Below are 23,740 nucleotides of genomic sequence, written 5' to 3'. Positions count from 1 at the left end.
TTCACAGCACAGCACTGTCACATGAAAGAGGCCATGTGCCCGACAAAGACTCCTCGTATAGAAGCCATGATGTTGCAAGCATAAGCAGTAATTGAATTCAGACGTGTCACCTCACAGTGAGCACACCTGTGGGGAAAAGACTTGATGAGGAAGAGGACACCATGTGAGGATATAGTGCATGCTGCCTTTTTACAAAGGGGGACTCGATGTCTACGTTTCTTCAAAAGTCAAGTTGTGTCGGCACATTTGGTGTTCCATTCACCTTGATGCTATAACACCTGGTTAAACCTTGATGCTATAACACCGGGTTAAACCTTGATGCTATAACACCTGGTTAAACCTTGATGCTATAACACCTGGTTAAACCTTGATGCTATAACACCTGGTTAAACCTTGATGCTATAACACTTGGTTAAACCTTGATACTATAACATCTGGTTAAACCTTGATGCTATAACACCTGGTTAAAATCCCATATAATGTGTTCATTCATCGATTGCCTCTTAATGTCCTGGAATTTGTGGAACAATACAATGACGTCATCTCACGCCCTCGTCCTGCATATATAGACTCCTCCACGAGCTTTTGATACGACAGAAAAAGATAACAAAAACGAAACTTAAAACATCACAACACTGTTCTGAGACACCTTCTCAACCCAGGTACCTGGATCAACTTTATCTACACCGACAGTCATGTGTAAGTACACCCCACGTAAAGTTTTAACTTTTTCAACATATTTCAACATACAGCTATTCGATCTTCATTTCAACAATATTGATAGATAAAGGTGATAAAATATAACAAACATCATGAAACATTTACATTTTGTAGTCCATCGTATATAATGACCAAATAAGGTAACCACTACATGCAAATAAGGTAACCGCCACATGCGAATAAGGTAACCGCGACATGCGAACAAGGTAACCGCTACATGCGCCCCCCCCCCCCCCCCCCACTCCCAGAATGCACTCGCACGGGCATGCATGTAGTTCGCGGGCACACTCGGCAATGACGCCGCCGTGGAGTTGAGCCGACCGAGGGGCTGGTCAAGGCCTCGGGGGAGGCTGCCGAGGTTCCTCGCGGGCCTCCCGAGGTTGCAGTTCGCGGGTGCGCTCGGCAGTGCCGAGAAGGCTCGAGCAGTGCTCGGCCTCGGTGCGCATGAAAAGGTGTTGAGCCAAACGAGGGGCTAGTCAAGGCCTCGGGGGAGGCTGCCAAGGTTCCTCACGGGCCTCCCGAGGTTGCAGAGTAGGAATAGTAGTTGCGTGAGTTGCAGCTTTCTGCACGTGAGCTGTAGCTGTAGTTGTAGAGTTTTCGCGAGTTGTAGTTGTATGTAGTTGCGCGAAGGTGACGAGCAGTGCTCGCTGGAGAAGGCTCACCGCTCTGGTCGCAGAGGAGGTGCTTGGCCGTAGTGCGCCCGAAAGCTACGAGCAGCAGCGCACGTTGGAGAAGGCTCACAGCTCTGGTCGCAGAGGAGGTGCTTGGCTGTAGTGCACGCGAAGGCTATGAGCAGCAGTACTCGGCTTGTGTGCGCGAAGTTACGAGCAGCAGTGCCACCCGCATCCCATCGGAGGATCCTGGAGAAGGCGCACCCCTCTGTTCGCAGAGGAGGTGCCACACGCAGTGCGCGCGAAGATGACGAGCAGCCATGCTGCTCGGGTCAGTGTGCGCGAAGGTGATGAGCAGCCGTGCCGCCCGGGTCAGTGCGCGCGCAGAAGATGAGCAGCAGTGCCACCCACGTCTCGTCGGAGGATCCTGGAGAAGGTGCACCCCTCTGTTCGCAGAGGAGGTGCCACGCGCTGTGTGCGTGAAGTTACGAGCAGCTGTGTGCGCGAAGGTGACGAAGCAGCCGTGCCGCCAACGTCAGTGCGTGCACAGGAGATGAGCACTAGTGCCACCCATGTCTCGTAACTGCGTTCCTTCGGAGGATCCTGGAGCAGGCTCGCCCCTCTGGTCGCAGAGGAGGAGCCAGGCGCGGTGCACGCGAACCAAACGGCCGCCCGTCATTCCCAAAACTCCGGCAGTTCGATCGAAACTGCGTTTGCCGTGTTCGTTTGAAGCCCCCGAATCCGTTCGGGAGCAGCCGGGGTTACCAGTGTCAGTGTCGCCATGCTCGTTGGAAGCCCCCGAAAACGTTCGCAAAACTCCGGCAGGTCAATCAAAACTGCGATTGCCACGTTCGTTTGCAGCACCCGAATCCGATCGGGAGAAGCGGGGGTCACCAGTTTAGGTGGCTTCCCTGGCCAGGGCACGCTTGCCGTGTTCGTTTGCAGCCCCCGAATCCGTTTGGGGGCAGCCGGGGTCACCAGTTTAGGAGTTGCGGAAGACGAGGCCATTTAGTAGGGTTCGAAGCTCGTTTATTCGAACAGAAATAATCCGCACTGATATCGCGAACGGAAGTCGTACAGCTTTTATAAAGCCAAAACCCTCTTCGGAGGGCGTGGCTCCAACAACCGCGCGTACGTCACGTCCACACAACCAAAAGCCCCACAGGCACGTGCACGTGGATTATGACCAAATAAGGTAACCGCTACATGCAAATAAGGTAACCGCCACATGCGAATAAGGTAACCGCCACATGCGGATAAGGTAACCGCCACATGCGAATAAGGTAACCGCGACATGCGAATAAGGTAACTGCCACATGCGAATAAGGTAACCGCTACAACACCACAATCTGTTGAACACCATTTACTATAACAAATAATGTGTTATCGGATGTATAAAAGAATACACCACAATCTGTTGAACATCATTTACTATAACAAATAATGTGTTATCGGATGTACAAAAGAATACACCACAATCTGTTGAACACCATTTACGCGCAGAGTGAGAAATTTGCCGTAAAACTCAGTCTGCCGTAAAGTCTCTGTCGTGGATTTCAAGGCCTTGGGATTTCTAAGGTTACGACCAAATGCGTATTTGAGAAGGAAAAGGGCCCAGAACGGTCTTTCATTGAGGTTCACAGGGGTTACCTGTTATTAGAGGTCCAATACCGGTTATTGAAAAGAGCATTGTAATTTCACCTTTCCATTTACCGTAGGTATTTACCGTGTTCAAGCAAATCGTGCAGTACCTGCTCCTTCTTAAATAGATGTGATCAGGTGACCCCTTTATAAGGCATCTATTTATTACGTACACAGGGTGGTGAGGGGTGGCCATGGAAGGAATTGGAAATGTCAAGATTGAGTAAAGGAATACAAGGAAAGAGGATAGGAATGCAGCTATCTCTTTATTGTGTGCATGAAGGTAAGGAGTAAACTGAGGAACAGAAGAGAATGTAGGAGGGTAGGAGAAGGAAAGGAGGTGAGCTTGGTTTGGGAAGAAAGGAAAGGTACATTGGGAGGATGTATGAGTACTGGCACAAAAGCCGCCATTACAGGTTGGAACACTTTTTGACGGTGCAGCCTCGTGAGCGTGCCAAAGTCTGAAGCCTCGGCCTAGTGTCAGGTGTACTTATATCCTCTTTATTTATGAGACATCATACAGACGTAAATGAACACTCGTCACCCCTCAGCCCAAATTGGGCTCAGGGGTATTGTCGTCACGGGCGTCGTCCGGGTGTCCGGGGGTCCGTCAACCTTGGTTTCCATCAATTTCAAGTAGAATGGCTTGTCCGATTAAATCCATTTTTGCAGTGTGTGTTGGGGTTGAGTAGAGGAAGGTTCCTTTCAAAAATGGCAGCCATCCGGGCGTCCGTCAACTTTTGGTTTCCGTCAATTTCGAGCAGAACGGCTTGTCCGATTAAATCCATTTTTGCAGTGTGTGTTGGGGTTGAGTAGAGGAAGGTTCCTTTCGAAACTGGGCGCGCTGCGATTTTCAATATGGCCGCCACGGTAGCCATTTTGAAATTGGTTTCCGTCAATTTTGAGCAGAACGGCTTGTCCGATTAAATCCATGTTTGCAGTGTGTGTTGGGGTTGAGTAGAGGAAGGTTCATGGGCACGCTGCGATTTTCAATATGGCCGCCACGGCAGCCATCTTGAAATTGGTTTCCGTCAATTTCAAGTAGTACAGCTTGTCCGATTAAATCCATTTTTGCAATGTGTGTTGGGGTTGAGTAGAGGAAGGTTCCTTTCGAAAATGGGCGTGCTGCGATTTTCAATATGACCGCCACGGCAGCCATCTTGAAATTGGTTTCCACCATGCATGGGCTGAGGGGTTACGCCTGCTTTGCGGTGCTATTTATTTTATTCTGCGCACGTTGTACATCATGTGCAGCGAATTTCACCTCCTTGCATCTTGTATTTATTGTTATTTTAAAAAAGTTTCTGTACACCAACCTTGAGTACTGATTCTGATGTAACATATTCTGTGACAGAGCGTCGTTGCTGCCTAAGTTTCTTGACAAGACATGCTGGGTGGTTTGCCATTGTTTTCCCAGCAGTAGCTGGGCAGGGATTCGTAATTTGTTCATGATGCTGGCGATAACCCGCCTACTCCTCGCAAGGGAAGCATACACGGCCCACGTAAACAGAATTTTCTGGGCGCGCCATTTTGGGACCACCCTCCCCTGTCCACCGAGCTCACCGCGAGCTTTGTGCCACCTACAAATTTGGAAATCAGACTTATAAACCCGCTATGTAAATCAAATCATTGCCTGCCCTATTACTGATCCATGAGGTACTCCACTACTTACAACGTACTCAGTAACCACCACACGCCCTTTCCATGCTCAGTAACCCCCAAACACCTCCCGCCCCCAGGTTTCTGCAGGCCACACAAAGTCTGCTTGTAACCCATTTCTTGTTCATCATCATCATCACCATCACCATCAGCATCATCACCATCATCACCATTTCATCATCATCAGCATCAGCATCACCATTATCATCACCATAAGCATCATCACCATCATCACCATAAGCATCATCATCATCATCATCATCATCACCATCATCGTCATCACCATCACCCTCATCATCACCATCACCCTCATCACCATCATCATCACCATAAGCATCACCATCACCATCATCATCACTATCACCATCACCACCATCATCACCATAAGCATCATCATCATCACCATAAGCATCATCGTCATCACTATAAGCATCATTACCATCACCATCATCATCATCATCACCATAAGCATCATCACCATCATCATCACCATCATCATCACCATCATCCTCATCACCACCATAAGCATCGGCATCAACATCATCATCATAATTATCCTCCCCTGTCCACCGAGCTCACCGCGAGCTTTGTGCCACCTACAAATTTGGAAATCAGACTTATAAACCCGCTATGCAAATCAAATCATTGCCTGTCCTATTACTGATCCATGAGGTACTCCACTACTTACAACGTGCTCAGTAACCACCACACGCCCTTTCCATGCTCAGTAACCCCCAAACACCTCCCGCCCCCAGGTTTCTGCAGGCCACACAAAGTCTGCTTGTAACCCATTTCTTGTTCATCATCATCATCACCATCACCATCAGCATCATCATCACCATCATCATCATCACCATCACCACCACCATCATCACCATCATCATCATCATCACTATAAGCATCATCATCATCAGCACCATAAGCATCTTTATCACCATCATCATCACCATAAGCATCATCATCATCATCATCATCATCATCACCACCACCATACGCATCATCATCCTCATCACCACCACAAGCATCGGCATCATCATCATCATTATCACCATCAGCATCACCGTCATCATCATCATCACCATCATTATCATCACCATAAGCATCGGAATCAGCATCATCATCATCGCCATCATCATCACCATCATCACCATCATCACCATCAGCATCACCATGACCATCACCATCATCATCACCATCACCATCATCAGCATCACCATCATCACCATTATCATCATCATCATCATCATCATCATCACCATCATCAGATATTTTCAGCCCACTGCTGGACGAAGGCCTCAGAATGTTGATGCCATGTTGCTCTGTCTTTTGCGTTTTCCCTCTTTTTTGTACACATAGTCGAGACTCGTGGAAGAGCTACGACTCACCGAATGGATCAGGACGCAGCAGGACAAAAGGAACAGCAGAGAGGGTGGGGGAGAATGGGGGGGGGGGGGGGGGCACCAACAGCAGAGAGGGAGGGGGTATGGGGGGAGGGACACCAACAGCAGAGAGAGAGTGAGAATGGGGTGGGGGGGGGGGGACACCAACAGCAGGGAGAGGAGGGGGGGTGTAGGGGTGGGGGTGGGCAGAGGTTATGATGTCACCACCTGTCTGTTTGTCTGTCTATCTGTGAACAGGATATCTCAAATAGTTATGGATGAATTCGGTCGAAACATGGTGGACAGGTGGGATGTGTGATAAGTATGAATTGGTTAGATTTTGGTGAAGATCCAGTTCCGGATGAGATGGTTAGGTGACAGGAACAAGCAATTGCATTTTGGTTCAGGTCCAGATCCAGATGTAGCCGATGAGTAGGACACAAAAGGTAAAATCGTTAAAATCGTTCTAGCTCACTCTGAGAGGTGTTCAGCATTCAGTCTGGTGGAGGTACTCTCTTGCGGGTATTGTTCTAGCTCACTCTGAGGTGCTCAGCATTCAGCCTGGTGGAGGTACTCTCCAGCGGGTATCGTTCTAGCTCACTCTGAGAGGTGCTCAGCATTCAGTCTGGTGGAGGTACGCTCTGGCGTGTATCGTTCTAGCTCACTCTGAGGTGTTCAGCATTCAGTCTGGTGGAGGTACTCTCTAGCGGGTATTGTTCTAGCTCACTCTGAGAGGTGCTCAGCATTCAGTCTGGTGGAGGTACTCTCTAGCGGGTATCGTTCTAGCTCACTTTGAGAGGTGTTCAGCATTCAGCCTGGTGGAGATACGCTCTAGCGTGTATCGTTCTAGCTCACTCTGAGAGGTGTTCAGCATTCAGTCTGGTGGAGGTACGCTCTGGCGTGTATCGTTCTAGCTCACTCTGAGGTGTTCAGCATTCAGTCTGGTGGAGGTACTCTCTAGCGGGTATTGTTCTAGCTCACTCTGAGAGGTGCTCAGCATTCAGTCTGGTGGAGGTACTCTCTAGCGGGTATCATTCTAGCTCACTCTGAGAGGTGTTCAGCATTCAGTCTGGTGGAGGTACTCTCTAGTGGGTATTGTTCTAGCTCACTCTGAGAGGTGCTCAGCATTCAGTCTGGTGGAGGTACTCTCTAGTGGGTATCGTTCTAGCTCACTCTGAGAGGTGTTCAGCATTCAGCCTGGTGGAGGTACTCTCTAGCGGGTATCGTTCTAGCTCACTTTGAGAGGTATCGTTCTAGCTCACTTTGAGAGGTGTTCAGCATTCAGCCTGGTGGAGGTACGCTTTAGCGGGTATCGTTCTCGCTCACTCTGAGAGGTGTTCAGCATTCAGTCTGGTGGAGGTACACTCTAGCGTGTATCGTTCTAGCTCACTCTGAGAGGTGTTCAGCATTCAGTCTGGTGGAGGTACTCTCTAGCGGGTATTGTTCTACCTCACTCTGAGAGGTGCTCAGCATTCAGCCTTGTGGAGGTACTCTCTAGCGCGTATCGTTCTAGCTCACTCTGAGAGGTGTTCAGCATTCAGTCTGGTGGAGGTACTCTCTAGCGGGTATTGTTCTACCTCACTCTGAGAGGTGTTCAGCATTCAGTCTGGTGGAGGTACTCTCTAGCGGGTATTGTTCTACCTCACTCTGAGAGGTTCTCAGCATTCAGCCTGGTGGAGGTACTCTCTAGCGGGTATCGTTCTAGCTCACTCTGAGAGGTGTTCAGCATTCAGTCTGGTGGAGGTACACTCTAGCGTGTATCGTTCTAGCTCACTCTGAGAGGTGTTCAGCATTCAGTCTGGTGGAGGTACTCTCTAGCGGGTATTGTTCTACCTCACTCTGAGAGGTGCTCAGCATTCAGCCTTGTGGAGGTACTCTCTAGCGCGTATCGTTCTAGCTCACTCTGAGAGGTGTTCAGCATTCAGTCTGGTGGAGGTACTCTCTAGCGCGTATCGTTCTAGCTCACTCTTCAAGGTGCTCAGCACAGGCACTGTGAAAAGGAAGAAGCCGTGAAAGCCATTTGGTTGTAAGCGGATGCATATCATCAAAAGCATGCTTTGTTTATTTTTGTTTGCAGAAGAAGGAATCAATCACGAGTGCAAGCTCTGCAGTCAGACGTTTGATTCTCCGGCCAAGCTACAGTGCCACTTGATCGAGCACAGCTTCGAGGGCATGGGAGGGACGTTCAAGTGCCCTGTTTGTTTTACAGGTACAACAATCATTTCTCCATTTGTCTTTCTCTGTTACTCTAAGAGTCTTTAAGACCTTGGAATCAGTAGCTATTTATTTTCATACAGTACTTATGATTTAACACATTTTTCTGGTACAAAAGCATAACCAGTGGATTATTTTGTATACGTGACCAAACATCATGGAAAAGCTTGAGTAGAATGGAAGGGAATAAAATGGAAAGGGGGGGGACACCAACAGCAGAGTAGAAGTAGTGTGAGATCAAGGGAAGGGGTAGAAGGATACGTGGAGGTGAAGAAGATGCACACAAACTGAATGAAATACAGCAAGAAGAGAAAGGGGAAACCGGTGGATGAGAAAAGAAACAAAGCAACCGACAACAAACAAACGAAAAGAGGTTGAGTTAGGTTAACAAAAGAGTGACGAAAAGAGGGGGAGGGGGAGGAGAGAATCCCAATAACCAGGAAGAGGAAGTACTTGGTCATGAGTATAAAAGGCGGTCACCTGAGGTAGTCGTGAACAACTGTCTTGAAGACCTGGAGGAAAGAATTAGATTAAAGAGAAGATGTAAGCTGATTCCACAGGTGGGAAAAATGAGGAACGAATGTGTCGGTGAGCAGTAATTCTGGATTTAGGTACTTTCACCAGAAGGGGGTTGATGGTGGTCCATGTGTGTCCTGCAGAAATATCAGGGGGAGGAGGGGGTGACAGGGCATGGGAAGAGCAGGGGGTTCAACACTTGAAGGAGAAGACAAAGACCACTGACCAGTTTGTGATGGCAAAGTGATAGACCCATAGACTCAGCTTCATCATGAGAAATTCCAATAATATTGAAGGCATTGGTTCCCATGGCATCAAATTGAACAAGGTGAAGGGCAGGTGAGCCAGCCCATAGGGGAGGGCAGTACTCAATGAAACTGCGGATGAAGGCTTTGTTGGTGTATAGGAGTTGAGGCATGCCAAGGAACGACTTTGTATGACTGATTGAAGGCTGGCTTTGAAGGCCAACTTTGAAATATGGTTTTCCCATAAAGGATCACAGATGATAGTGAGATCCACGGGTTTGAATCACTGAACTTCCTCACGAGGATATTTAAGAAAGTAGACAGGAGGGTTTGCTGGACCGTTTTTTTAGAGAAATAGTAAGAGTGTGAGATTTGCCAGGATTGAAATACAGTCACATGAAAAAGTAAGTACACCCCATGTAAAGTTTTGACTTTTTCAACATATTTCAACATACAGCTATTTGATCTTCATTTCAACAATATTGATAGATAAAGGTGATATAATATAACAAATATCATGAAACATTTACATTTTGTAGTCCATTGTATAATTTAAATAAACATAAATGCAAATTTCGCATGTGGAAAAAGTAAGTACACCCCGACATTTATCACTACTTCAAATACCTAAAATTAGAATCAGGTGCACCAGCTCAGGTGCAAATGATTAGAACATCGTTAGAGAGGATTTTGGAGGATCCTGTCTTATTTAAACCTCAGACATTTAGTTTGGTTTGCTCCTTGTTGGTGAAGTGTGCGGCATCACAATGCCCAGATCAAAAGAGCTCTCTGAGGCCTTCAGAAAGAAGGTTATAGATGCCTATGAGTCCAGGAAGGGATTTAAAAAGAACTCCAAACAAATTTAAATCAATCATTCGACTGTCCGGAAGATCATCTACAAGGGGAGAAGATTCCAAACAACTGCCAACTTGTTCAGGCCAGGCCGCCCCAGCAAGTTCAGCCCGAGAGCAGACCGTAAGATGCTGAAAGAAGTCTCTAAGAACCCCAGAATGTCATCACAGGACCTACAGGTAGCTCTTGCCACTGTTGATGTCAAAGTGCACGAGTCTACCATTAGAAAGAGGCTGCACAAATTTTATCTACATGGGAGGCGTGCCAGGAGGAAACCTTTGCTTTCCAGAAAGAACATCAGGGCAAGACTAAAGTTTGCCAATGAACACCGAGACAAAGACCAGCACTTCTGGAACAATGTGCTCTGGACAGATGAGTCGAAGGTAGAGCTATTTGGCCACAGTACCAGAAGACATGTTTGGCGAAAACCAAAGACAGCATTTGACCACAAGAACCTGATACCAACTGTAAAGCATGGTGGTGGAAATATTATGGTTTGGGGCAGCTTTGCTGCATCAGGGCCTGGGCAGCTCACCACCATGTGAATTCCACTATGAATTCTTCATTGTACCAGAGGGTGCTTGAGGATAATGTGAGGCCATCTGTCGGAAAGTTGAAGCTCAACCGAAGGTGGACCTTGCAACATGACAATAACCCTTAACATGGAATGGCTGAAATCCACCAAGGAATGGCTGAAAAGAAAGAAATGGAGGGTTCTGGAATGGCCAAGTCAAAGCCCAGATCGAAATCCCATCGAGATGTTGTGGGGGGATTTGAAACGAGCTGTGCATGCAAGAAACCCCTCAAACATCGCACAGCTGAAAGAATTCTGCATGGAGGAGTGGGCAAGAATTTCTCCGTCGATGTCAGAGACTGGTAGACAGTTATAAGAAACGCCTACTTGAGGTTGTTTCTGCCAAAGGGGGCAATACCACCTATTAGAGCCAAGGGTGTACTTTTTCCACATGCGAAATTTGCATTTATGTTTATTTAAATTATACAATGGACTACAAAATGTAAATGTTTCATGATATTTGTTATGTTATATCACCTTTATCTATTAATATTGTTGAAATGAAGATCAAATAGCTGCATGTTGAAAAAGTCAAAACTTTACATGGGGTGTACTTACTTTTTCACGTGACTGTACATATTCGAAGTGTTTGGCCAGTTTGGGATTTATGTTCAGGGCTAAAGAGATTGAAGAGGCTGCAGACTACCTGTGTGAAGGATGAGGGAAGTCAGAGTCATCAGGGTGGATGGCTGCATCAACAGATAAAGAGGATTTTCCATAGTCAGCGATCATTGATGAAGATCATGCCGAGGACTGGGCCCAGAACCCTGCCTTGGGGTACTCCAGCTTTGACATGGAGAGGAAAATAAAGGATTCTGTTGATTGCCACACGTTGGTGACGAGAGTAAAGGAAGTCAGTAAGCCATGAGTGGAGCTGGCCTTGGATGCCATAGGCAGAGACTTTGGAGAGCAGAGCGGGGTGCCAGACCGTATCGAAGGCACGTGATATGTCAAAGGAGACAGCTCTAATTTCCTGTTTGGCATTGAGGACCTCCATCCATTATTGAGACAGCAGAAGCAGCATGTCCAGAGTAGAGTGACCGGGTCTGAAACCAAATTGATGATCAGAGATCAAGCCATTGGAGAAGAGGAAAGATTTGATAGCCAAAGCAATGATGGATTCCATGACTTTGCTGATAATTGGGAGAAGTCTGATTGGTCTGCAGTTGCAAGGATCTGTTTTTGCACTTTTTTGTGGAAAGCGTAGATGTTGGCTGATTTCCAAGCTGAGGACAGATGACCTTGAGCAAAAGAGAGGGTGAAGAGAACAGACAGAGGCAGTGAAAGAGCGGCAGAGCAGGATTTTAGGACCCGTGGTCTGATGCCGTCTGGTCCAGTTGCAGAATCAGAGACGAGGATTGACAGAAACTTCTCCACCTTGTCAGAAGAAAAGGACACAGAGTCCAGGAGCAGCAGGGTACGACTGGGTACGGTGGGTACAGAGTGGGATGGGTTTGGGACACAAGATTTTGAGGCAAACACAGAGTTGAGGCATTCAGCTTTTTCACGTGCGGAGTCAACTGTGTAGCCATTTGATGTAAGGGAGGGGATGGAGGCGGAACAAACACCAGAAACAGATTTGACCAGACGCCACCAGGATTTGGAAGAGGGAGACAGTTTTGAGAGTTCAGCTTGGAGAGATATTGTTTCCTGGCTCTCCTGAGGGTGGACACACACTTGTTTCGGGCTTTGTGAAAGGAAATGAGATTTCCTTCCATTGGATTTGCTTTCCAGGAGGCACCTGGAAAGTTGCCTCCAGGAGGCAAGTTGTTTCTGGGCAACTGCCTCACCACAAGATTCTGTGTACCATGGACGGGAGGAAGTGTATGACAACTGAAGACGAGATGGGATAAATCTGTGCATGAGAGAGAGAGCAATTTACTTTGGGAGAATTCCCAGGATAAGTTGATGTTGGAGGCGGTAGAGATGCGAAACCAGTCCAGATGATTGATGGCTGCTTGAAGACCGTGCCAGTTGGCCTGAGTGAAATGCCAGACTCGTCGACGCTGAGGAGGCTCCCTGAGAATGGCCAGAGAGATGTCCGCTTTAACAGGCACATGATCAGATGAGCCGATTGGATTAGAAGAAGAGCAGCAGACATTTACAGGGAAGTTAGTCATAACCAAGTCGAGAAAAGAAGATGCTCTGTTGACTGAGATCCGGGTCGGGAAATTGACAGATTGTGTCAGTCCCAATGAGTCACAGAAGTCCTTTGCTGAGGAGCCATGGCTGGTGAGAGAGGTACCCACACCCAGCCAACTGGCATGGTGACAATTGAAATCACCACATAAGAGGAAGAGAGAGATGGGATGAGTAGATAGAAGTTGGTCCATATTATCAGACAGCGAGATGTACGTAGATGGAGTCATCACTGTTTGGTGGATGGTACAACACACATATGAACAAAAGGTGGGAGCAAAGGGGAAGCCGTAGCCAGAGGTATTCCTGGGGGTGAGGTGGAGAGAGGGCAGTGCAGGGCAAGTGAGGAAGAGAGTTTTTGATAATGATAGCATCCCCACCTCCAGGACGAGGCTCAGGTCTATCATACTGGAGGAGGGAGTAACCAGAGAGAGAAATTAAGGAATCAGAGACATCATGAAGGAGGAAAGTTTCTGTCAAGCAGATCAAGTCTGGTTTGTCAGAAGCAACCTGTATGGAGAGATCAGTCAAGTTTGAGCGAAGGCCCCGGGTGTTTGAGGTCCATTCCGTTAATGAAGAGGAAGGGGTAGCATCAGGTACAGCACAGGGGGGGGGGGGGGTAGGGTAAGATGTGGAAGAGGAGGAAGAGGTAGGTAGAGCTGTTGAAAGTGTGTCATCGATTTCAGAAGAGCTAGGAGAAAGGGAAGGATGAGGAGGACAAAAGGTTTGATGGTGATTGGGTGAGGCACAGTGAGGTGTTGTTTGAGGGGGGGGGGCAGAGCGAGGAAGCAGGTTGGAGGAGATGTAGGTAAGAGTTGGAAGGGAGAGGAAGCGGGGAGGCCGCTTTGTGGAGGAGGGGTGAGAGGAGAGAATTGGAGAAAAAAGGAGGTTGGGGAGATTTGAAGGGGAGGGGTGGGGGGGGGGGGGGAGTTTGGGAGGGGAGGGGGGAGGAGGGGGTTTAGGAGGGGAGGGGTGAGGGGGGAGTTTAGGAGAAAAGGGGCGAGGGGGGAGTTTAGGAGGGGAGGGGCGAGGAGGGAGTTTAAAACGGGAGGGGCAAGGGGGGAATTTAGGAGGGAAGGGACAAGTGGGGAGATTTGAAAGGGATGGGTGATGGGGAAGATTAGGAGGGTAGGGGCAAGGGGGGATTTGAAAGGGATGGGTGATGGGGAAGATTAGGAGGGAAGGGACAAGTGGGGAGATTTGAAAGGGATGGGAGATGGGGGAGATTTGGAGGGGAGGGGCAAGGGAGGATTTGAAAGGGATGGGTGATGGGGGAGATTTGGAGGGGAGGGGTGAGGGGGGGTTTAGGAGGGGAGGGGCGAGGGGGAGTCTAGGAGGGGATGGTTGAGGGGTGAGTCCAGGAGGGAAAGGTTAAGGGGGGAGATTTGAAAGGGATGGGTGATGGGGAAGATTAGGAGGGGAGGGGGGGTGAGTTTTGATTTTAGAAAATGTTGTACGATTAATGGGAAACAAACATTTATTGCAAAATGAGTTTCTTGTGACCTTCGAGTCAGAGATACGTTTAAGGACGCTGGAGGAGGGGTGGAGTGCAGGTGCGTTTAGGGAATGTAGGAAGGAGGCACTGTAAGAGATGGAATTTTTTTTTCAAATGAATAGATTTGGTGAGGAAGTCGAAAGCAACCTTTTAAAGAAGAAGAAGAAAAATGTGTTATAATATACGACAGAATTAGGCACTTCAGGGGAAAGTTTTAACATATGTAAATTAAACTGAAAACTATCTGGAGAAATGGGATTTCGTGGTCGTGTTCGTGGAAATGGAAAAACACGTGGTCGAAGAATGAACGAATGAACGAACGAACGAATAGAACAAAGAAGGAAAAATGTTTTATTTTTTTGAGTTAAGATTTAAACAAGGAAGTACGAGGTGAAAAGACTGGGAAAAACTGAGAGAACGAAAGTAAATGGACCACAATCGACCACTGAGAGAAAAACAGAGCCTCAAGGTAGGAAACTTAAAGTACGAGTCCGCAAAAAACACGGCACAAAATAACCGACGATTTTATACAGGTATTAAAGATTTACACCGAGAATCCCCCTAGGGACACAATGTAAATACAGTTTTGACCAAAATACAAATGGGAACAATTACTTAACTTCGATAGCGTGGAGAGCATGGACAGCTTCGAAAAAACGTATCTCCATCGTTTCTGTGGAATCACCTTCTCCTTCGTCTTTCATTGGCAATTAAAATAGCATTTCCCCCCCCCCCCCCACCCCCCTTGCTTTGACCTCACCCACACCACAATGTTGGTTGTCATCACTGGTACAATAACACCATAAACTGTCACCTGTACTTGGTCATTGTCAGTGTCGTGTGCTCCAGCAGGTTTGTTGGTAATGGTGTCAATGTGCACGGGAATCGATGATGTACAAGAACTCGCTCGAGTTACAAGAGTAAAACCCTGTGGTTAAAACCTCCTCTGGTTTCTCACGACACCAGACATCGGATGTGGTGAATGAGATGTGGTGAATGAGATGTGGTGAATGAGATGTGGTGAATGAGATGTGGTGAATGAGATGTGGTGAATGAGATGTGGTGAATGAGATGTGGTGAATCAGATGTGGTGAATGAGATGTGGTGAATGAGATGTGGTGAATGAGATGTGGTGAATGAGATGTGGTGAATGAGATGTGGTGAATGAGATGTGGTGAATGAGACGTGGTGAATGAGACGTGGTGAATGAGACGTGGTGAATGAGACGTGGTGAATGAGACGTGGTGAATGAGACGTGGTGAATGAGACGTGGTGAAAGCATTTTGTTTACTCTGTAAACCCGTTGGAGGAGATCCTTCTGTGAGGATTACGTTGAGTGCCAGATGGGATGTTTGTGATGTTTTTTCGGACATGAGGGATCATTGTACGAAATTAATTGTTTCGGTGAGGATAAGGGGACAATGCTATAATAGGATGATTCAAGTAGCGTTGACACATTTGCAGCATCTCTTCTCTGACTAGGGAAGGGTTCAGGTTCGGCAAACAACACTCGGGAAGGATTTGAATCTCCAACATAACGTTTCTGTTATTTTTTTATTTTTTTTCTATTTTCTGACTTTGCTTTAAGAAGGTCAGGGATATGTGAATGGACGATCAAGCCATAAACTTGACGGTTTCCTCGTGTGGCCAATTGGCCCATAGATTTTCCTTAGTGACTGACAAATGAGCCTTGTGGGGTTACAGAGTATCCGATGCGTACAAATTGGAGAAAAGGCAAAAGCAGAACTTTTACCCAGAAAGCCAAGACCGAAGGTTCCTGGCTTTGTGGGATGAGTGTGAAGCGGGAGGCGGCCGTGCACCCTGTACCGTGTCAACACTCGGTGGGGATCCACGGTGCGGCACAGACGTGGTGGGAATGACGCATCAGGTGTAACTGGGGGTGAGACGACGAGTGAATTTAATAGGTGGGAATGAAAACTGGATTACATTGATGGAATGCTAGCAAATGGGAGTGATAGAGAGATCGAAGAATTAAAAATGAGCCGTGACTATCAAGAACCCAAAGGTTCTTGGGTTCTTGATAGTCACGGTCAATAGGATCATGGTCAATGACGGTCACGGTCAAAGGACCATCACATGGTCAATAGGATTGTTGGTGTGGCTAAAGGTGACTGAGTGTCATTTTGGATGATGGAATGATGGAATGATGGTTGATGGAATGATGGAATGATGGAATGATGGTTGATGGAATGATGGAATGATGGTTGATGGAATGATGGAATGATGGAATGATGGAATGATGCGATGATGGAATGATGGAATGATGGAATGATGCGATGATGGAATGATGGAATGACGGAATGATGCGATGATGGGATGATGGAATGATGCGATGAAGGAATGATGGAATGAAGCGATGATGGAATGATGGAATGATGCGATGATGGAATGATGGAATGATGGAATGATGGAATGATGGAATGATGCGATGATGGTATGATGGAATGATGCGATGATGGAATGATGGAAAGACGGAACGATGCGATGATGGGATGATGGAATGATGTAATGATGGAATGATGCGATGATGGAATGATGCGATGATGGAATGATGGCATGATGCGATGATGGAATGATGGAATGATGGAATGACGGAATGATGGGATGATGGAATGATGGAATGATGGGATGATGGAATGATGGGATGATGGAATGATGCGATGATGGAATGATGTGATGATGGAAAGATGGGATGATGGGATGATGGAATGATGGAATGATGGAATGATGCGATGATGGAATGATGCGATGATGGAATGATGGGATGATGGGATGATGGAATGATGGAATGATGGAATGACGGAATGACGGAATGATGCGATGATGGAATGATGGAATGACGGAATGATGCGATGATGGAATGACGGAATGATGGAATGACGGAATGATGGGATGATGGGATGATGGAATGACGGAATGATGCGATGATGGAATGATGGAATGACGGAATGATGCGATGATGGGATGACGGAATGATGGAATGATGGGATGATGGAATGATGCGATGATGGAATGATGCGATGATGGAATGATGGGATGATGGGATGATGGAATGATGTAATGATGGAATGATGCGATGATGGAATGATGGAATGACGGAATGATGCGATGATGGAATGATGGAATGACGGAATGATGCGATGATGGGATGATGGAACGATGGAATGACAGAATGATGGGATGATGGGATGATGGAATGATGGGATGATGGGATGATGGAATGATGTGATGATGGAATGATGTGATGATGGGATGATGGAATGATGGGATGATGGAATGATGCGATGATGGAATGATGGAATGATGCGATGATGGAATGATGGAATGATGCGATGATGGAATGATGCGATGATGGAATGATGCGATGATGGGATGATGGAATGATGCGATGATGGGATGATGGAATGATGGAATGACGGAATGATGCGATGATGTGATGATGCGATGATGGGATGATGGGATGATGGAATGATGGAATGATGCGATGATGGAATGATGCGATGATGGAATGATGCGATGATGTGATGATGCAATGATGGGATGATGGAATGATGCGATGATGGGATGATGGAATGATGGAATGATGGAATGACGGAATGATGCGATGATGTGATGATGCGATGATGGAATGATGCGATGATGGGATGATGGAATGATGGAATGACGGAATGATGCGATGATGCAATGATGTGATGATGCGATGATGGAATGATGGGATGATGGAATGATGGAATGACGGAATGATGCGATGATGGGATGATGGAATGATGGGATGATGGAATGATGCGATGATGGAATGATGGGATGATGGGATTATGGAATGATGGGATGATGGAATGATGGAATGATGCGATGATGGAATGATGGAATGATGCGATGATGGAATGATGGAATGATGCGATGATGGAATGATGCGATGATGGAATGATGCGATGATGTGATGATGCGATGATGGGATGATGGAATGATGCGATGATGGGATGATGGAATGATGGAATGACGGAATGATGCGATGATGTGATGATGCGAGGATGGGATGATGGAATGATGGGATGATGGAATGATGGAATGATGGAATGCTCCTTCCTGATCAGGAAGACAAATAGTCGACACAAGAATCATGTAAATTTATCTGGTAGCTCGTGCACAGCATACCGATGCGTGAAAGAGAGAAATATACAGCGAACTAAAGCGAGAGTCAGAAAAAAGTAAAACGAGAGCGAGAAAAAGAGGAAGTGATGGTCCTGCTGAGTGATTCTCACTAGAATTTTCGAGCCTCGTCAGTCCTACTACCCCCACAAGCTCTCAGGGATGTTGGGAAGGGTGGATAGAAAACAGAGAACCAGGGATCGAGGAGGCGGCCTGAGGTGAGGGGGGCGACGGAGGGGTGCAGCAATAGGGGGGTGAGCGGGAAGGCGGGTCCCCATAGACGCCATCTGCTCCCGTCCTGCTTCTCTGCATTAATTACTCGCAATGTCACCAGCGTCACCAGCATCAAAATGCCGTTGTGAGCCAGACGGGTTCGAGGCAGCAAACTTCGCTGCTGGGGGAAGGAGCAATGAGACGATGAGAGCAACGAGGTGCACGAGAAGCTTCACAATGAAACACACAAACAAACATTCATTCTGAACCGGATTCGAAATTAGAAAAGTTCAAATTGATACCGAGATTTGATTTTTTCAATGTGATGACGTGATAGATTATAATGCTTTATATATATATATAGATTTTTTTAAAAAAATATTTATTATATATATATTTATTTTTTTATTTTTTATATATATATATATATAGATTATAATGCTTTATATATATAGATTATAATGCTTCATATATATAGATTATAATGCTTCATATATATATATATATATTACAATGCTTCATATATATAGATTATAATGCTTCATATATATAGATTATAATGCTTCATATATATAGATGGGCTAGCGGCTAGGGTGCCGGCTTAGGATCCTAGGATCATGGGTTCGAATCCCGGTCAATCGCTGAATTAACGCCAGGGGGGTTGACTCAGCTTGTCATCCTTCCGAGGTCGGCAAATTGAGTACCAGTTCACTGGTAATTCCCTGTTTGTCGTTAAAGGCGGCAAAAAGGGTTGGCGTCAGGAAGGGCATCCGGCCGTAAATCATTGATTCAAAAAGGGGACCGAAAAACAACAACAACCACAGTTCCCGAAAAAGGCCAACCCCCGCTTGCGGGGAAAAATGGCCTCTAAAGGTGGGTTTTTTTTGGTATATATATAGATTATAATGCTTCACATATATAGATTATAATGCTTCATAATATATATATATATATATATATATATATATATATATATATATATATATTATAATGCTTCATATATATATATATATTATAATGCTTCATATATATATATATATATTATAATGCTTCATATACAGTCACGTGAAAAAGTAAGTACACCCCATGTAAAGTTTTGACTTTTTCAACATATTTCAACATACAGCTATTTGATCTTCATTTCAACAATATTGATAGATAAAGGTGATATAATATAACAAATATCATGAAACATTTACATTTTGTAGTCCATTGTATAATTTAAATAAACATAAATGCAAATTTCGTATGTGGAAAAAGTAAGTACACCCCGACATTTATCACTACCTCAAATAACTAAAATTAGAATCAGGTGCACCAGCTCAGGTGCAAATGATTAGAACACCGTTAGAGAGGATCTTGGAGGAACCTGTCTTATTTAAACCTCAGACATTTAGTTTGGTTTGCTCTTTGTTGTTAAAGTGCGTGGTGTCACCATGCCTAGATCAAAAGAGCTCTCTGAGGCCTTCAGAAAGAAGGTTATAGATGCCTACGAATCTGGGAAGGGATTTAAAAAGATCTCCAAACAATTTAAAATCAATCATTCGACTGTCCGGAAGATCACCTACAAGTGGAGAAGATTCCAAACAACTGCCAACCTGTTCAGGCCAGGCCGCCCCAGCAAGTTCAGCCCGAGAGCAGACCGCAAGATGCTGAAATAAGTCTCTAAGAACCCCAGAAGGTCATCACGGGACCTACAGGTAGCTCTTGACACTGTTTATATCAAAATGCATGAGTCTACCATTAGAAAGCGGCTGCACAAATTTGATCTACATGGGAGGTGTGCCAGGAGGAAACCTTTGCTGTCCAGAAAGAACATCAGGGCAAGACTGAAGTTTGCCAATGAACACCTCGGCAAAGACCAGCACTTCTGGAACAATGTGCTCTGGACAGATGAGTCAAAGGTAGAGCTATTGGGCCACAGTACCAGAAGACATGTTTGGCGAAAACCAAAGACAGCATTTGACCACAAGAACCTGATACCAACTGTAAAGCATGGTGGTGGAAATATTATGGCTTGGGGCAGCTTTGCTGCATCAGGGCCTGGGCAGCTCACCATCATATAATCCACTATGAATTCTTCATTGTACCAGAGGGTGCTTGAGGATAATGTGAGGCCATCTGTTGGAAAGTTGAAGCTCGACCGAAGGTGGACCTTGCAACATGACAATGACCCTAAACATACCAGTAAATCCACCAAGGAATGGCTGAAAATAAAGAAATGGAGGGTTCTGGAATGGCCAAGTCAAAGCCCGGATCTAAATACCATCGAGATGTTGTGGGGGGATTTGAAACGAGCTGTGCATGCAATTGTGCATGCTGTGCAACAATTTTTTGTTTAATAAATTATTGCAAAGTCAATTTTTCATTGTTTTTAGTTCAATTAGATCACATTTATCTATAGATACTGTTTAAATGAAGATCAAATATTGATATGTCCTCATATGTTAAAAAGATAAAAAAAACATTTCATGGGATGTACTTACTTTTTCCACATGCGAAATTTGCATTTATGTTTATTTAAATTATACAATGGACTACAAAATGTAAATGTTTCATGATATTTGTTATATTATATCGCCTTTATCTATCAATATTGTTGAAATGAAGATCAAATAGCTGTATGTTGAAATATGTTGGAAACGTCAAAACTTTACATGGGGTGTACTTACTTTTTCACGTGACTGTATATAGATTATAATGCTTCATATATATAGATTATGATGCTTCATATATTTAGATTATAATGCTTCATATATATAGATTATAATGCTTCATATATATAGATTATAATGCTTCACATATACAGATTATAATGCTTCATATATATAGATTATAATGCTTCATATATATAGATTATAATGCTTCATATATATATATTATAATGCTTCATATATATAGATTATAATGCTTCATATATTTAGATTATAATGCTTTATATATATAGATTATAATGCTTCATATATATAGATTATAATGCTTCACATATACAGATTATAATGCTTCACATATACAGATTATAATGCTTCATATATTTAGATTATAATGCTTCATACATATAGATTATAATGCTTCATATATATAGATTATAATGCTTCATATATATAGATTATAATGCTTCATATATATATATTATAATGCTTCATATATACAGATTATAATGCTTCATATATATAGATTATAATGCTTCATATATATAGATTATAATGCTTCATATATATATATTATAATGCTTCATATATATAGATTATAATGCTTCACATATACAGATTATAATGCTTCATATATATAGATTATAATGCTTCATATATATATAGATTACAATGCTTCATATATATATACAGATTATAATGCTTCATATATATAGATTATAATGCTTCATATATATAGATTATAATGCTTCACATATACAGATTATAATGCTTCATATATATAGATTATAATGCTTCACATATATATATTATAATGCTTCATATATATAGATTATAATGCTTCACATATATATATCATAATGCTTCACATATATATATTATCATGCTTCATATATATAGATTATAATGCTTCATATATATATATGGATTATAATGCTTCATATATATAGATTATAATGCTTCATATATATATATATATATATATATATATATATATATATATATATAGATTATCATGCTTCATATATATAGATTATAATGCTTCATATATATAGATTATAATGCTTCATATACATATATATATAGATTATCATGCTTCATATATATAGATTATAATGCTTCATATATATAGATTATAATGCTTCATATATATAGATTATAATGCTTCATATATATAGATTATAATGCTTCATATATATAGATTATAATGCTTCACATATATAGATTATAATGCTTCATATATATAGATTATAATGCTTCATATATATAGATTATAATGCTTCATATATATAGATTATAATACTTCATATATATAGATTATAATGCTTCATACATATAGATTATAATGCTTCATATATATAGATTATAATGCTTCATATATATAGATTATAATGCTTCATATATATAGATTATAATGCTTCATATATATAGATTATAATGCTTCATATATATAGATTATAATGCTTCACATATATATATAATCATGCTTCATATATATAGATTATAATGCTTCATATATATAGATTATAATGCTTCATATATATATATTATCATGCTTCATATATATAGATTATAATGCTTCACATATATATATTATAATGCTTCACATATATATATTATCATGCTTCATATATATAGATTATAATGCTTCATATATATAGATTATAATGCTTCACATATATATATTATAATGCTTCATATATATATATTATAACGCTTCATATATATAGATTATAATGCTTCATATATATAGATTATCATGCTTCATATATATAGATTATAATGCTTCATATATATAGATTATAATGCTTCATATATATAGATTATAATGCTTCACATATATAGATTATAATGCTTCACATATATATATTATAATGCTTCATATATATAGATTATAATGCTTCACATATATATATTATAATGCTTCATATATATAGATTATAATGCTTCATATATATAGATTATAATGCTTCATATATATAGATTATAATGCTTCATATATATAGATTATAATGCTTCATATATATAGATTATAATGCTTCATACATATAGATTATAATGCTTCATATATATAGATTATAATGCTTCATATATATAGATTATAATGCTTCATATATATAGATTATAATGCTTCATATATATAGATTATAATGCTTCATACATATAGATTATAATGCTTCATATATATATATTATCATGCTTCATATATATAGATTATAATGCTTCATATATATAGATTATAATGCTTCATATATATAGATTATAATGCTTCATATATATAGATTATAATGCTTCACATATATAGATTATAATGCTTCATATATATAGATTATAATGCTTCATATATATAGATTATAATGCTTCATATATATAGATTATAATGCTTCATATATATAGATTATAATGCTTCATATATATAGATTATAATGCTTCATACATATAGATTATAATGCTTCATATATATAGATTATAATGCTTCATATATATAGATTATAATGCTTCATATATATAGATTATAATGCTTCATATATATAGATTATAATGCTTCATATATATAGATTATAATGCTTCGCATATATATATTATCATGCTTCATATATATAGATTATAATGCTTCATATATATAGATTATAATGCTTCATATATATATATTATCATGCT

General features: G+C 42.8%; 1 protein-coding gene across 4 annotated transcripts in view; it reads left to right on the top strand.

The window, feature by feature from the left end:
- Positions 1 to 23,740, top strand: part of ZNF423 (zinc finger protein 423) — a 348,147-nt gene that overhangs the window by 284,138 nt on the left and 40,269 nt on the right. For 3 of the 4 annotated variants that reach the window (XM_068115290.2, XM_068115292.2, XM_068115291.2), the window contains one exon: positions 8,088 to 8,219. In XM_068115290.2, the coding sequence (XP_067971391.1) occupies positions 8,088 to 8,219 (132 nt within the window). Of the gene's footprint in view, positions 1 to 8,087; positions 8,220 to 23,740 lie in introns of those variants that run through there. The other variant, XM_068115293.2, reaches the window with a different exon arrangement.

Source organism: Myxine glutinosa, chromosome 5, assembly GCF_964187855.1.
Source record: "Myxine glutinosa chromosome 5, kmMyxGlut1.1, whole genome shotgun sequence".
Classification (NCBI taxonomy): Eukaryota; Metazoa; Chordata; class Myxini; order Myxiniformes; family Myxinidae; genus Myxine; species Myxine glutinosa.
This window is presented reverse-complemented; position numbering and strand designations above follow the sequence as displayed.